The following is a 16,064-nucleotide window of genomic DNA, read 5'->3' on the forward strand; positions in this document are numbered from 1 at the left end:
GAGGTCAATGGCACGTGACTCGAAGCACCTGGCCCTAACTCGCTGACTAACACTCCTAGGCGAGGCGCGCCAAGCCACAAGGAACAAACCAATTTTGGCAGAAAATCATTGAATTTCATCTTCTCCAACCAACCACCAACAAAACTCCTTCAACTCATACTCCCCGGATCAGTTTTCGCTGCCCTTAAATATCCTATCTTCACAATCAAGGAGACATGGGGGGCAGATCAGCTACTAAGACAGCTTATTTCGAGAAGCTGAAGAACCTTCTCGATGAATACAAGTCGGTGTTCATTGTCAGTGTTGACAATGTCAGCTCCCAGCAGATGCACGAAATCCGTCTGAGCCTTCGCGGCGAGGCCGTTGTGCTCATGGGAAAGAACACTATGGTAGGCCTCAATTAGCGCAATTGGCGGGCGTTGGAACCGAATATTAACCGAAACCGCAGGTTCGCCGTGCTCTTAAGGGATTTATCGTCGATAACCCAGAATATGAGCGATTGTTGCCTCACGTCAAGGGTTAGTGCTTCATCGGGAACCGTTTGGCGTGACAATATCATAACACTTGTGTTTAGGCAATGTCGGCTTTATCTTCACAAACGCTGACCTGAAGGAGGTCCGCACCAAGATCTTGGCCAACAGAGTTGCTGCTCCAGCTCGTGCCGGTGCTATCGCTCCCGCCGATGTCTGGGTTCCTGCTGGTAACACCGGTATGGAACCCGGTAAGACTTCCTTCTTCCAGGCTTTGGGTGTCCCCACCAAGATTGCTCGTGGTACCATTGAAATCACGACCGATCTTAAGCTCGTTGAGGTTGGCGGCAAAGTCGGTCCTTCCGAGGCGACCCTTCTCAACATGTTGAACATCTCTCCGTTCACGTACGGTATGACTGTTGCTCAGATTTACGACGACGGCCAGACCTTCAGCCCTGCTGTCTTGGATATTGAGGAGGAGCAGCTCATCGCTTCTCTCCAATCTGCCATTAAAACCATCACCACCATCTCTTTGGCTGTTAACTTCCCCACCTTGCCATCCGTTATGCACTCTCTTGTCAACGGTTACAAGAAGGCTTTGGCTATTGCTGTTGAGACTGATTACAGCTGGAGCGAGATTGAGGAACTCAAAGATCGCATTGCCAACCCCGATGCCTATGCCGTTGCTGCCCCAACTGGCCCGGCTGAGACCAAGGGTGAGGAGAAGGCAGCTGCCAAGGAAGAAGAAGAAGAGGAAGAGAGTGAAGAGGATGGAGGTATGAACCCCAGCCCAAGCCATCGTAAAGTCTACAGGATTTGCTAACCATTATTGCAGGATTCGGTGGTCTCTTCGATTAAATACAAATTGGGGCTCTGTGTTGCGGGATGCCTGAAAAATAGCATACGCTATGTGATATCTCGTAGCGGAAAAATAATGATTCTACCGCTTCAAACATCATTCTCAATTTTCAAGTGCTGCCATCTAACCGGGTAGCGCACAACTTTCGCTAAACATGTAAGCCAATACTTTTCTTATCTCCACAATTCACCACCTCTATTTTGGCGAAGGATTAGGTTTTTTAACACTGAGAGCTCTTGAGCTCTGCCCTGAAGATCAACCAAAACGCAACAACACTCTAATTTTTTAATGACGCCTCTTCGATATCCCGTGCTTTATCCATTTTGTTCATTTCTTGAAATATAGGCTAATTTCAAATAGTTATTGTAGGTCAACACGTTGCACTGTTGTAGGTTGCGTAGTAAGTCTAGCTGCCAAGTGGCATATCATTTTCTATCAGATAGATATGAACACGTTGCTTGCAGAACATTTCCAATGATTTTCTATTGACAGGTCATAGTAATATAGGCTACAGTTGCTCAGTAGAATGATTCAGTATATTCATCATCACTATCCCTAATTCATCGCAGACCATCATCCCCTCTTCCAAATCGTCCTCCTAACCCTCCCAAATCTCTCCGGAAAAACTTGCCGATGTTCTTCAGATTCTCATTTAAATTAGCCGCGTGGAGTCCAGCGGCAGCGAGACCGCCTTCACCCGCCTCACCAACAGCGGTCACTGCCTCCCCAGGGGGTGGAGTTCCCGTCCTATTCACAGCTCCCCCAGAGGCAGGATTAACACCCAAGGTCCCCAAACCTGGTGTACCTAGCCTATCAACTCCGTCTCGGGCGGCAGATATAAGCGCTGACCCAAATGTTGACGCATCGAATCTCGTCTGAAGGGTACTACTCGCCAAAGACGGGCCTTGAGAAGCTCCAAGGCCACTCAGCCCCAATCCCTGAGTGACATTTCCAGACTGGGAGGCCACAATGGAAGCCTGTGGCTGCAGCTGCGCAATGAGCGGGTTACTCGCCTGTAAATTCGCCGCGTGGCGATCGGAAGCCTTGTGGATCTGGAATAGCTCGAGTAATCGATTCTGTTCTACCTTGCCGCGTATTCCTTTGATATCGAGGATCTTGCGGAAATTATTGTCGTTCTTGTCGGCGACATGAATGAGATAAGCTTGTACGAGGGCTTCCGCCGGGGCAGTTCGGACTTGGAGCGTTTTCAGGAGCGTGTCTACTTTCTGGAATGTAGCGTTGAGGCGTTTGGAGAAGCCAGCAGGAGCAGGATCGAGAAGATTAGATAGACCGTTCTTTACTGAATAGCTATCAAGGAGCATCTAAAACATCATTAGCATTTGAAAAAGATAATATCTGTGGAAAGGTGGGCGGACCTGTTCAGCACCGGTCTCAGAAATCGGTCTACACTGATAAATATTGGAAACAAAGCTGTTTGAAACGTTCTCAACGAGGTGATCTGCGAAGGTTCGTGCATACTGTTGTTTATGGAGCATCGAAAAGATTTCTTCTGCATTTCCTTTGCATCTCGTTAACAGCACCTCAACGTAGGAGCTTTGATCGCCCACGGCGTCAAGCTTGCTCCAAGCTATATTTCGCATTTCCTTCCAGGCCGGCTCCAGCTCTAATTCCACTTTGCGAACGAGTATGCGAACAACAGCGCTGGCGATACCCATGAAGGAGTCCGCCTGGCTTTGTAAGTCAATAGTCTGTTTGAAAGTCTCGTCAACTCGGCCTTTGATCTTTTCCTCCAATTGATTGCAGGTCGAGTAACAGTAGTCTCCTGTGTTTAGAACCATGATGAGCTCCTCCAGGGACGGTGTTTTGGATGGAGTTTGCCCACTGGCTTTCTCACTGATGTGAAATAGCAGAACTTGCTGCGCATATTGATCGAGGTATTTCGCAAAAACTTTTGATAACTCTGCCAGGCTATTTCCTGTCGATAGTTTGGCACATTGTGCGAGAGAATGGCGATAAAACGTAAAGAGGTCCGTGGAAGATTGAATGACAAGCTGTGGAGTGAATTCCTCGTCCTTTGGCTTAACTGGTTGTTGTCGATACTTCATTATAAGCGTAGCTAGCTGCTTATCCTGGGCCTCAACCCATACGCCGAGGTAAGGCGTGAAAGCTTCCGATATCGAGTGGGAGAACGCAGGCAATTCACTTGAAGTAAACGTATCGATTGAAGCTCGAGAAGCCGTTGTAAAATGTTTGTCGAGTGACTGCTCAAACTCGAGTGTTTCCTGTAGGCAGGAAAGTAGCAAGTTCACATCAAGGGTTTGCCCACTCTGAACAGAACGGGACAAGATTCCCTTGAAGTCTTCCCGAGTCCCTTCGCAAAAGGTGTTGGCTAGAATCTCACCAACTTTCCAAGACGTCGGAAAGATTGTTGCATGTTCCTCATCGTACGTCTTCAGCATCCTTCTAAACCACGAATACCTCCTTGATATGTTATCGAGCGAGCCCGCTTCTTCGTTACCTCTAAACACCTGTCTATACTCCCTTAACTGGGTGTTGCAATACCAAGTGACGAGTCTCGATCTTGCCACATCCCCTAGTGCTTCCATAACCAGGCATCCTTCGAATAAGACGTTCTTCTTTTGATGAAGTTCGCCCTTTGCGAATATCATCTCAAAGTCTTCACAGACCTGCTCCAACAACTCCCTTTGTATATCCGCCACATTCCGACTCAAAGTAGCAATCTGGTCGATAGATCGATATGACTTGAAATGCGACATTAACTGAATGACTGCCTGCAACAACTGCGCACAATCCCTGTACTGCCTCGACTTGCTTAACGCCTTCAGCTGCTCGTACGCGGTCGTTAACATCTGCAACCTTTTCAACGTCGTCATAGACAGCGTCAGATTCTTCTTCGCATTATCCAGTTGTTTGATATCTGCCGTCATTTCCGTGATTGCCTGCTCAGTCTTCAACGCCCGTTCGCGCACGTCGTCGATCTTCTGGAAGAGTTCCGCCATGTCTGCTTTGGCGGTTTGGACGCGTTCCACGCTTTCTCTATTGGAGGCGACCTGCGCCTCCGTGAGCTTTGCGATATCTTGATCGAGTTCATCTTGGTAGTCCAGGAGCACTTGAGATGTATTTGAAACGGAGGCGAGGGTAGAGGGATGGGAGAATATCGCGTTCAGATGGTCGATAGGATTGTAGTCGGCTAATCTAGGTCAGCTAAAGAGCAAATTATGCCACTCGAAGAATCAATGCAGCTTGCCTCCATCCAGCGGATCTTCCACCTGGGCATTGTTTGTCGGCATAAGTGTTCTTGTTGACATTCGGGGAAGCTTAAGTACCGGAGGTCGTTAAATACACGCCTTGCATCCTGTGGTGCGCTTGTTTCCCACAGTGAATTTATTACAGTTAACAAGAATCACGAGGTTCAAAGTAAAGTATTTTTCATTATCAGTAGTAAAGACAACTTAGTAGCTTCTGATTATTTGATGCTGATGCTATCTGAAGTACAGAGTACGGAGCACGTAAATATTGGGGAGGTTCTGGTAGTTAGCAGGTCATAACTCCAGACAGAGGAGCGGTGATTAGGAAGTTAACTTTCTACTCTGTACATATTTCTTAAGTAACAGCCTTAGCTTTTCTCTATTCATCCCAACAAATTGTCAGAAGCATGGGAATATTGTAAAAATCCGTGAATTTTCTGATTTGGGTTCCTTACTTTTTGCATTTAATTCACAGGACCACCCTATGCCTTGTAGACTCCTCAGAACTTCCTCGCCACCACTCCCTCCACTGAGCTCTCAAGGTTTCTCAGACCTGTAACTATCCCGCCTGATAGACCGCCGGGAAGCATTGTCGAAAACGCTGTAGACCCGGAGATGCTCCCAGCGTATGAGACGAGGAATTATGTTGTAAAAACCCTGCTATGTTACGTATACAGGCAGAAAGGAACCAGCGACGGCCCATGGAGCTATCTTCATGTTTGCAGGCGACCCGAGGGAGCCGAGTGAAGGGGAGTACTTTGGCTGAGGAGGATGGTGAGGGAAGAGGCAGTGGATGAACTACGGAGTAGAAGCTACTAAAAAGAACAATGGAGCCAGTGGAAACGATAGAACCATGCATCGGAGTAAGTACCAGAGCAGGGGAATGACAAGCACTAAGAGAATATGAAACGGTAGAGAATTTGAAACGGCGGAAGATATATATCAACAAACATCACTTTTCAAACTTCATTCAACATGCCTCTACAATACGGGAACCTGCTGAAAGCAAAGATGTCAAGTGACAAGGCTTCGGTCTCTATCACAGCCTGATATATAGATATCTGGATGGGTGAAGTTAACTTCGATATTTAGAAAATAAGAGTTGGAGATCTTATTCTGATTAACTATACGTAGATGGGCACGAGTGCATAGATTCTTGGCTATTTACAATGTAGGGAGCATCCCAGGCGTAACTTGATTCAATTGCCACTACTAATATGGCATCCACATCTCTATTCAATCAACAATATCACGAATATGGGCTGTGCTCAATCTCTAGACTGTATCTACAGCGATTATCAACAATTAAACACACATCATAAACTACACCCCCGGTAGAAATGCATTTGCTGGGAGTTTCCCTTGCGCCTAATTCAATGCTGGGTTAGCGCAGATCCATAGATATACTCTGATAGCATTCGGGAATGCTCTTACCTTTAGCTCTTCAAAATTTTTCAACGCCGCTTCCATATTCCAATTATTGCCACTAAGGGCCATTTCGGAGAATTCCAGTGTCATTCTTGTCTTAAAGCTTATCTCAAGTACCAGTTGTTCCCTTTTCACCTGTTCGTCCGTTTTCCCGGGTGCTGACACCCCATATCCAGGTTTAGCTTGCGGATGGGCCCCTTGGGCGGAGGGTACAGGTTGGACTGCGGGTATGGGTTGGACTGCAGGCAAGGGTTGGGTTGCGGGCTGCACCATTGTTTGTGCAGGTACTGTTGCAGGAATATTGTGCTGATCTTCGGGAATCCATGCCTGGCAGTCGCCAAAAGCCCTTAAGCACAACATATCATTACTGACTCTTACTCCTCCCGGTCCGCGGCCTGGGCCGAGAACAAAGGTGCGATCGAAACTTCGCGTTTGTAGTTTGCTCCCAGTTTCCATATCCAGTTCATCAAATTTCCCGTGGACAGTGATGAGAAGGCCGCCAACGCCTGTCTTGCTCTGGCCTGTGATGTCTAGAAGTCCTGGAATGGGGTTGCATTCGATAAGCCAATCTTTCGGGTTCGTTAAAATTCCAGGATGATTCGTTCGTGGTAATGAATTCCATGCATTTCGAATGTTTTCAACACCCACATAAGCCCGCGACATTCGCGCGGAAAGGTGATTGATTCTTTGAAGATTTCTGCTTTTTTTGATATATCCGTCCCAGCCGGCGGGCGTCTCGTTTTGCAGCGCACGTGGTGCAAGGACATTCACATTAAGTGAAAATATCGATCTCTCGTCGTACATTCCGTTTAGAACTTCGTCTTTATTATTATCGAAATTGAAGAAAAAGGCCTTAAGAAAGTTTTCTGCAATGGAGGATTCGTCGTGGAAAACAGGCCCCTTAACAGGGATCGGTGTCTTTTTCTGGGCTGCAATCTCCTCCGGCGTTCTGACGGGAGTGTTGTTCAGAGTTTGGAGGTTTGGATACCATTTTAGCATCGTTTCCTTGAAGCCGGGTTGTGCGATAGCTTCATTCCCCGTCAAATCGAGAAATTCAAGCTTGCGGAATTTCCATCTCCAGCTGCTCATATTTTCTGTACTTCGGAGTCGATTATTCGACAAATCTAAATTTTTCAAATCTGGAAAAGTTTGTGCCAGAGATGTCACCGGGGCGACATTTGACAGTTGGTTCTCGGCTAGGCTCACGCTTTCGACCGCAGTTCTTCTTTTCTCACTGCTGTCGAAGGTGAGCTCGCATATTTTCATCAATGCCGGGAAGAATTTCGATTCAGTGGAAGTAGTGTTGAACATGCCCATCTCAATAAGATCTGGGTCTGTGCCTAGTTTCGACAGGTCAAGCAGTTTTTTCGGTTCGAAGTATCTTTTCGCCAAGAAGGCTGTCATTTTGGCCTTCGTATCAGCTGCACCGGGAGAAGGACCGCCAACAGGTCCTCCAAACCCCGATTTGTCGTGTCTCTCAACTGTAAGCGGCGCTCCAGCGAATGAAAATCCACTGATGCGTAACACCCAATCCACCTGTTCAGGACGCACTGAGACGACCAGGGCGTCTCCTTCAACTCGCGACTAGTTAACGTTAGCAAGGCATAAAACCTTGATGTTGCAGGTCACCCAACGGGGTATGGCGGGCAAGAGGCCTGAATGAACGGAGGTTTCAATCGTCGGTAAAGAAAGTTGGCCAGGTGACGAAAACATCCCCGAAAAACGATGCTGCGAAACACGCCGGTGACCGCGAAAACGTAGTGCTTGCACATACCTTTATTATTTTTAACCGGACGCCAGAGTTTGGGTCTGGGGGCGTGGCTTTCTTTTCGAGAAAGGCGATAAGGCTCTCGACACCGCCATCGGGATTCGAAGCGGCTCTGCTTGCTTTCCATCCACGAACTTTAAGCTGGGATAGGCCTCGATCCGCTTCCATACCACTTGTTCTCCCACGCCTGATGTTTGCCTGAGACGAGGCCCCAAAAATGGCTTTTTGCAGGGCGTCTAACGTCTTCTCTTTGTCTCCTCCGTGTCTCGATGCCGGGGTTGCTCGACGAGATAGATCGCCTCGGGTATGAGCTCTTCCTATACCACGTCCTCTTCCGGCCCCTCCGACGCCCATGTCTAGATCTCCATCTCTATCCACTCGTTGGGCGGCTCCTCGTTTGCGAATGCCACCTCGGTCCGGAGTGCCAGTGCGGCTTCGAGAGCCTCTCGAAGGGCGGGAACTATTCATCCTGGCGGAAGGAATTTGTAGCATGCCTGAAATCGCGGTATAATCGGCGGTGCGGGGTGGGGAGGAAGGGCCTGCGGTCGAGGATGTAGGCCAAGTCAGGTCCCGGTATTCAAGCTGCGAAAACGGTGTGTTGTTGAATGCATAAAGGTAATATCACGCTGCAACACTGAAAGTAATCGATAAATGTGGGAAAACGGGTCTGCTGCCCCGGTATTGGGCTTGCGAATGGCGATGTTTATATGCCTTTTGAGGGCGGACGGCGGACTTGGAGTGAGATCAAACGCCGGATTTGCCAGGCGACCAAACTTGCAGGCAGCTGCACCACCGCCAAAAGCCAGCCTCATGACTAATGCTCCGGCGTCTGATATAACTTACTAGCGGTTCTTATTGGTTCCTTAAGCGCTATCACGTGATTATTCCAGATCTGCGCCGCGATCTTATCTGCAGCCAATCAGAAGTAGCTACTGCGAGTCAAAGGTGTCCTCTCCGCAAACGGGAGAAAGACGCTGTGAGAGCGCCCATTCTGCCCTCTTCGAAACCCATCGCTCGCTTTCCCAGCCTTGTACAATTGGAGCTCAGCCTGGCCTGTAGCTGGGGTCTGCCGTCGTACTCAATTGGCCAAACCGAACAATGCCCAATGGTATGAAACGTCTCAGGTGAAGCTGCTTCAGGGTAGTTGCTTTCGCGCTCGGCCCGTTCCACCAGGCAGCGAAGATCTGATACCCATTCCAAGGTGGCAGCCTATCCGCTCCTTTACAAGTTAAGAAAACGTTGATATTATAAAACCTGACGAAGATGCCGGTCAAATCCCGCTTCACACGGTTGGATGCATTTGCCAAAACCGTGGAAGATGCGCGAATCCGGACAAGGTCAGGAGGCGTCGTCACCATCGTCTCATTGATCGTGGTCATTCTTTTAGTATGGGGAGAATGGAGGGATTACAGAAGGGTTGTAGTGCTTCCAGAGCTGATTGTAGACAAGGGGAGAGGTATGCGATTGATTGAATTGAACCCTCTATTTATTGTATCCATCCAGCCGCTAAACATTGTCCAGGGGAACGGATGGAAATTCACCTCAACATAACCTTTCCTCATCTACCTTGTCAGCTTCTTACACTCGATGTTATGGATGTCTCCGGCGAGCAACAAAGCGGCGTCATTCACGGAGTCAACAAGGTCCGTCTGAGCGCCGCGTCCGAAGGTGGCCATGCACTTGATGTGGAGACAGTAGACCTGTGAGGAATCACACCCATTCCTGTTGAAACATCCTTTTTATTGATTTATATGAAATCTAAACAGCGACAAAAAAGACCAAGCTCCATTGCACCTGGATCCAGGATACTGCGGCTCCTGCTATGACGGCATCCCTCCGCCAAATGCAAAGAAGCCTGGATGCTGCAACACCTGCGACGAGGTGCGAGAAGCTTACGCCTTGCGCAACTGGGCTTTTGGGAGAGGAGAAGGTGTCGAACAGTGCGAACAGGAGGGCTACGGCTCGAAGATCGACTCCCAGAGGAACGAAGGCTGTCGGCTCGAGGGCATCCTTCGGGTCAACAAGGTCGTCGGGAATTTCCACGTCGCCCCCGGCCGCAGCTTCACAAACGGCTACATGCACGCCCATGATCTAAAAACCTACTACGAGACCCCCGTGAAGCACACGATGTCCCACATCATCCACCAGCTTCGCTTCGGTCCGCAGCTCCCCGACGAGCTGTCTCAGAAGTGGAAATGGACCGACCACCACCACACCAATCCGCTAGACTCCACCTCTCAAACCACCGAAGATCCGAAATTCAACTTCATGTATTTTGTTAAGGTGGTCTCGACGTCCTACCTCCCTCTGGGCTGGGACGCTTCTCTCTCCTCCGAGGTGCATTCGCGCCTCTCGTCCGACGCCCCGCTCGGCAAGCAAGGCATCCAGCTCGGGCAATACGGCAGTATCGAAACGCACCAGTACTCCGTGACCTCCCATAAGCGCTCGATAGAAGGTGGAGACGACTCCGCAGAAGGCCACAAGGAGCGCGTGCACACGGCAGGAGGGATTCCCGGCGTGTTTTTCAACTACGACATCTCCCCCATGAAGGTCATCAACCGTGAGGCGAGAACGAAGAGCCTTTCTGGATTTCTAACGGGCGTGTGTGCAGTTATTGGCGGCACCTTGACGGTTGCCGCTGCTGTTGATAGAGCTCTATACGAGGGATCGGTGCGGGTGAAGAAGTTGCATAAGAGCTGAGGAGGAGTTCAATTTTGATCATTGATGATAAGAAGGGCTTTCCACTCTTCACCTATTCCCCCCCCGGGGCGGGGGGACTCCAGTCGGCCTTTTGGAGCTAACTGCATCGTGGTTACTCTTGAATGTGTATTTCTCTTTTTGTGATTCTCACTAGAGCACGTTTCCTCCTTTGCTGATCAAATTTTACGAGTTTGTTTGATGCAAGTAGTGACGATTGTTTCTACCCCCGGTTCGGCGTTTTTTTCTTTTTTTTTTTTTCCCATGCTTCTTCTCAGAGGGGAAAAAAGGGGGCGTCATGTACGGATATTTGATATAGATATTCCAGTTCAATGTATTACTTCAATGTCGCTCACACAACGTTTTGTTTTTATGGCCTTTTTTTAAATCCTTAACGCAAAAATCTTAAAAGGATTTTTTTTTCTGTTGCTGGATCGAGTCAAATGGAACTTCTCCAAATCTTTTTTTTTTAAAAAAAGAGGAAGTGGGGAGAGAAAAGACCTAGGTATTAATATTGCAGTCCTCTCATCTCTATTTATGCAGCTACGTAGTTAAAAACTAATGGAGACCAGCAAATAACAAGATGGTGATACTCTAAACAGTATAAGAAAAGATAGTTTGGGCAATGAGACCGGTACAACAAAGACAAACATGTGCACAGAACAAAAAAAAAAAAAAAAAAAAAAAAAAAAAAAGAGATGCAGACCTCGCTTGGTATTTGTGTTTGGAATAATTTTTCTGGATGCAGAAAAGGGGAAAAAAGGAAACAAAACCCTTCAAAGAAGCGATGTATGTAGTATGTGTCTCCCAGTCCCTGAAATGCACGACAATGAAAGTGTGAATAGAGAGAGAGAGAGATAGCAAACAATGAATTTACAGGAGTATGGAAAGAGCTGGTGATGGGGTAACAATGAAAACAAAATGCAAAATGAAACACCCTGGAAATGAAGACCAAAAAACCGAGAAAAAGATAAAATAACTCTAACATGCTCGAATTTCCGCCCCCCTTTATTGTCGAAGTTGAACAACAATCCACTCCATAAACTCCTGCCAGCGAGAGATTTGGGATTATTTGGATGCTGATGGAGGAGCCCAGCCTGCAAAGGTCAGTGTTATAGTTTTACATAAACTGTAGACGGTCCTGGGATTTTGAAAATCGATGATATCGCGAGGGTGCATTAGAACGGGTGGGCAAGTTGTAGACACTTGCGGCATGGGATCCCATGGAATATTGATTCATCGGCAGCTGATACTGCGATGCGGAAGAGTGTAGCATTGGCTGCGGTTGCGGCTGAAATTGCAGCTGTGGCTGTTGCATTGGATGTTGCATTGGCTGGGGATTTGGCTGGAACTGCCCCTGATACTGTCGTTGCATGATAGCTTGCTGCACCATCTGTCCACCATAGCCTTCCTTCATCGCTTGCTTCTCGCGCTCGCGGGCGTCTATCGCACTCACAAGCCCCGAGCCAAACTCAAGCATCGACGCTCGTTTGCTAGCCTCTTTATCCATATTGAAAAACGAAGAGCCGGTGACGCGAGCAACATGTTCTTGTTCTCGAGCTGAAAGATGAGGGGATAAATCTGGCTGATTCAGCATGATGGTTGAGCCTCGAGAACTCGGTCTCGGTGGCTGATGGTTCACTTGGTTCATTGGTTGCTGTTTGGATTGATTTGCCCAATCGCCTGAAACGGGACGAGACGACAAATGGCGCGACGAATCACGGTGGTGGTAGTGGTTATAGACTGGAGAAGCACCTCTGCTTCCGCTAGATGCACGTTGTTCCACGAACTGTTCAGGTGTCAATCCGGCGCCGGGGCTGTGCTGACTACTGTCCACCATGCCAGGTTGCCAGAGAAAACTGCGCCTTCTCTCTTCATGTCCAGGCGATTTAGCCGGCTTATTCTCCATGCCGAACCAGGTCGAGCGCTTGTCGCTCTTCCCCAAATTTGGCTCCGATGAATTCTTGTCGGTGCTTAACAGCGCCAACGTGCCCCCTGTGCTTGGTCTTCCAGTTCCGGGACTGTAGGTGTGAGTTGGGCCAAAATCAACCAGTGGTATATTTGGATTCGGCTCGGGAATATTAGATCCTGCAACGTAGCGAGTATCGCCAATAATCACATCATCTAGAGTGGGCTCCGGCGTTCCAACGACCCGCTTCCTACCCATTCTCGGTCTCGCCACTGATTTTGCTGACCGACCGGATACCGATGATTTGTGTGAGCTGGCGTAGTCTGGAGTGGTTGTTGAACCTTGATCATACGTGCTCTCAACATCTGGCATGAACCTCCTTTGGGGCGGAGGCGGCGGAGATGGGGTCCTCTCGCGGGTCATAAGCAGATTTAAAGCATCCATATCGATGGCTTTGCGAAGGCTTCCTAGGCTGGAAATTGTCTTTGTGCTGGGGCTTTCGGAGCCATCTTGCCTGGTAGGAACCGGGTTTCGATTGGCCACTCGATTCGTATCGATCTGAAGGTGCATCTGCGGAGACTGTCGAGGAGTATTAGGTGAGAAATTAGCATTCACTGGATCATCAGGATAATTCAGCGGGATTCCATCCCGAACCGAATGTATAGGGCTTGTTGGTGATGAATAGTGCGAGCTTGAAGCATCAGCTGCGACTGGTCTTGGGAACTGGGCATTACCGTTATACATCGTCCTCTCGGGGCTAGAGGCTCCATGGCCTTGGGCTATACCAGGTGGCTCAATCGATATGCTCTGTCCTTTTTCATCCCATCCCGTCGTGGTCGGTGTCTCGATATTCTGTAGCTGATTCATAGCGACCATCTGAGAGAGCGTTCCATGCGAGATGCGACTTCCAGCTTGCTTCAACTCGGGGGACATCTTCGGCTGGATGTGGGGTTTATCATGTATATTGTGCGAGAACACAGGCGGGTTTGTCAGATCAACCGGGAGAGGGCTTGGCTTGAGGTCGTAGCTAATTTCCTGGTGGTTAGGGTGGTCACCCTTGATTTCGCTGTCAGAGCTGCTTCGGCCTCCCGATAGGTATCCATCGGCAGCTCCGTCAACTTGAACAGGCCCATGGTTTGGTGGCTGGAGTTGTCCTTCGTGAGATTCTTCTTCCGGCAAAGTAGAATCAAAATAGGGGTACTGTGAGTTGTGCATGGGACCATTGCGATACATATTGTTCGTGTTGTCTGACGCTGCCCGAGTATGGGTTTTGGAGTGATACTGAGCCCCTGTGGACCCCTGGTTATTGTGCCTCTGAGTCAAAGGCAGCGCATCGCTGGAATGATTGTTCTGCAGACGCCGCGCGACCGGCTGCCCATTGGTGCCCTCAAATCTCAGGGATGATCCGTTCTGCGATTGAAGACTGGACCTGTTGGGCCCACGTCTGCCTGAGATGCTGCTGACACGACTACTATTGCCCGAAGTCATCCGTCGAGATGTGGCTTCCTTCATCTGCTGTCTCCATTCTCGCTCGCTCCAGTGGCGGCTGCCGTCTGTATGGATGAGTGTGGCCACGTCCAGAGTGTCCAAGTATCCGTTCCGTTTATTCGTCGGCATTGCAAACATCAAGCTTCGCGTGCTAACGGTGTCAGCTAGCAGACGGGTAGGTCTGCCATAGAGATGGAAGGCGTCGAAGACGGGGAAGAGCCATCGAAGCATGATCTCGAATCCCGAAACGGCAGCATGTAGTTCCGGCAAGACAAACACGAAGCCTTCAGCGGTCGTTTCCGCCTGTGTATGGATGGTAATCTGGCCTTCGACCTTGACCAACGTTGACTGGTTGATCAGCGGACGTGATTGCGGGTAGATGGCAAACGCGGAGAAGGCGTCGGTTATCGTTGCGATTGGCTTCAACTTTTTAGTCTTTTTTGAAGAGTAAAATTTGATATTCCCCTTCGGCGGAGGCTGTGGGCGGTCATATGCGGACTTCTTTTTCTGAGCCTTCTTGTGCTTTTGAGTTTCTTTTTCGTCGGCCTGAGACACGACGCACCAACATCGTCGCCATGGAGTGCCTGGGCCAAATCGTACTCGAACCCAGTCCTCGTACTTGAAAGTTGTCCTTTCGAGGATTGCTTTGATGTTGTTTAGTGACTTTCCTTTCCCGGCGATGAGAGCTCCGGTGTACGATTCCTGAAGCAGGGTATTCTCAAACATGGTAAGCCGGATAGCTGCTGTCCATTGGGTAAGGGCGTTTAGAGAATTGAAATGTAGCAGGTATCGGTTCTTCCCTGCGGTGGAGATGCTCAAGACATTCTGCAGCGGTCTGCTGTCCGGGGTCCGGGTGGGAAGATTCTCGATCTGGTTAAAGCGTTAGTCATGGGAACTGCAAGATGAATCACGCCATGGAAGCCAAAAAAAAAAAAAAAAAAGAGGAGAAAAGAAATGAAAAGAAAAGAAAAAGAAAAAAAAAAAGAGGAAATGGGGCATACCATTTTGATTGAGGCATCGGCAACATTGATGAAGGTGGGGATGGCCTCTCCGTTTGATCCGGCAGCATCCAGAGCGGCGGGTTCCCAGAGAGAGAGAACGGTCCCGACGAGCTGAGCAAAGTATTCAGTCCACTTCCTCTCTGTGCAGGGGGAGCCCTCTACAACCAGTCAGCCACAGCGGTTTTTTCTTTTTTCTTTTTTTTTTAAAAAAAAAAAGATGCAACAAGGAGTATTGGTCATGAAGAAGCATACCGTTGTCTAGGTCGTTCAACTTGAAGAAATAACCTTCATAGTATAGCTTTCCCGACTGACTATTCAAGTATGAAAAGATAGGCTCCAGCTCCGGTAGGGGCACATTCTCCGCATCCACGGACGGGACTACCTGCTGCTGCTGCTGAAGCACGGTAGAAACTGGGCGTGCGTTCGTTCTGTTTGGTCTTTGGGGTGTTGCCCGGGGGCTATTCCCGGAAACGGGGTTCGGGACCTCCTGAGGAAGGGAGGCGGCCTGGAATCCATTCGCAGATGAGGACTTTACTGGAGAGATGGAGGAATCGGACTGAGGAGTAGGAGGAGAGGGAGGGTTGTTCTTTGAGCCTCTGCGGCCTGCCGATATGAACGAGAGGACTGTTTGTGAGGGAGTGAGGCTTGAGTTAGCAAAATCTCGCCGAGCTTGCATAGAAACACAACACGCACACACACAGCCATGCAGAATGGTTCCGGAACACTAGGAACACGTACCTCTTAGGCGGCCCATGATTGATTTCACCTATTGATCAATCGAACACGCGAGTAATTCAAAGGAGAAGCATGTTCAACGAGAAGGGGAGGGGAAAAAAGTGAAAAAAAAAAAAAAAGAAACGAAAATATATTTTGGCTTGAAAGAAAGAGAGCACGAAGCGAACAAGTATATAGTTGACCGTTGAGTTTGTTTAAAATTACTTTCTCCGATTGTGATCACTGAGGGAGGTCACGGTGAGACAGTGCAGAAATGCCAAGTGTTTCCCTTCGTCTCCTCTTTAAGAAATGAGGATGAAAGAAATAAAATAGAATAGAATAGAATAAAATAAGAAGAATAAAAAAAAAAAAAATGGAATTGAAAGCGAGGGTGTGGTGTGGAATGGAACGTTGAGCGAACGGTCAACCTGACAGCGAGGATGGAGGTGATGATGATGTCAGGCGGACTGGAGGCATAGCGGTTCAGCGGTTGATCAGCA

At 48.8% G+C, this 16,064-nt stretch overlaps 5 protein-coding genes across 5 annotated transcripts; 2 read left to right on the plus strand and 3 right to left on the minus strand.

Annotated features, from left to right (window-relative positions):
• The first annotated feature begins 115 nt into the window (after positions 1 to 115).
• RPP0 (60S ribosomal protein uL10) lies at positions 116 to 2,653 on the plus strand. Its single transcript, XM_003071404.2, has 5 exons — positions 116 to 389; positions 449 to 518; positions 575 to 1,246; positions 1,306 to 1,485; positions 1,690 to 2,653. Exons 1-4 carry the CDS (start codon positions 216 to 218, stop codon positions 1,326 to 1,328), a joined length of 939 nt encoding a protein of 312 aa, XP_003071450.1. The 5' UTR covers positions 116 to 215; the 3' UTR covers positions 1,329 to 1,485; positions 1,690 to 2,653.
• Positions 1,890 to 4,619, minus strand: VPS53 (Vacuolar protein sorting-associated protein 53; the record flags this gene model as incomplete). Its single annotated transcript, XM_066125728.1, has 3 exons — positions 1,890 to 2,651; positions 2,706 to 4,501; positions 4,559 to 4,619. The coding sequence occupies 3 exons, from the start codon at positions 4,617 to 4,619 to the stop codon at positions 1,890 to 1,892; spliced, it is 2,619 nt and encodes an 872-aa protein (XP_065981812.1).
• A 1,099-nt stretch (positions 4,620 to 5,718) lies between these two features.
• MEX67 (nuclear mRNA export, poly(A)+RNA binding protein) lies at positions 5,719 to 8,247 on the minus strand (the record flags this gene model as incomplete). Its single annotated transcript, XM_003071406.2, has 3 exons — positions 5,719 to 5,927; positions 5,994 to 7,571; positions 7,762 to 8,247. The coding sequence occupies 3 exons, from the start codon at positions 8,245 to 8,247 to the stop codon at positions 5,883 to 5,885; spliced, it is 2,109 nt and encodes a 702-aa protein (XP_003071452.2). The 3' UTR covers positions 5,719 to 5,882.
• Positions 8,248 to 8,749: 502 nt separating this feature from the next.
• On the plus strand, positions 8,750 to 10,810 carry D8B26_008030 (uncharacterized protein). The gene is made up of 3 exons (XM_003071407.2): positions 8,750 to 9,211; positions 9,277 to 9,457; positions 9,522 to 10,810. The coding sequence occupies exons 1-3, from the start codon at positions 9,019 to 9,021 to the stop codon at positions 10,453 to 10,455; spliced, it is 1,308 nt and encodes a 435-aa protein (XP_003071453.1). The 5' UTR covers positions 8,750 to 9,018; the 3' UTR covers positions 10,456 to 10,810.
• A 517-nt stretch (positions 10,811 to 11,327) lies between these two features.
• On the minus strand, positions 11,328 to 15,607 carry D8B26_008031 (uncharacterized protein). The gene is made up of 4 exons (XM_003071408.2): positions 15,589 to 15,607; positions 15,103 to 15,474; positions 14,851 to 15,008; positions 11,328 to 14,719 (listed from the first exon to the last, which is right to left on the minus strand). Exons 1-4 carry the CDS (start codon positions 15,602 to 15,604, stop codon positions 11,573 to 11,575), a joined length of 3,693 nt encoding a protein of 1,230 aa, XP_003071454.2. The 5' UTR covers positions 15,605 to 15,607; the 3' UTR covers positions 11,328 to 11,572.
• Between the last annotated feature and the right edge of the window lie 457 nt (positions 15,608 to 16,064).

The sequence above is a fragment of the Coccidioides posadasii genome, chromosome 5, assembly GCF_018416015.2.
Source record: "Coccidioides posadasii str. Silveira chromosome 5, complete sequence".
In the NCBI taxonomy this organism is placed as follows: domain Eukaryota; kingdom Fungi; phylum Ascomycota; class Eurotiomycetes; order Onygenales; family Onygenaceae; genus Coccidioides; species Coccidioides posadasii.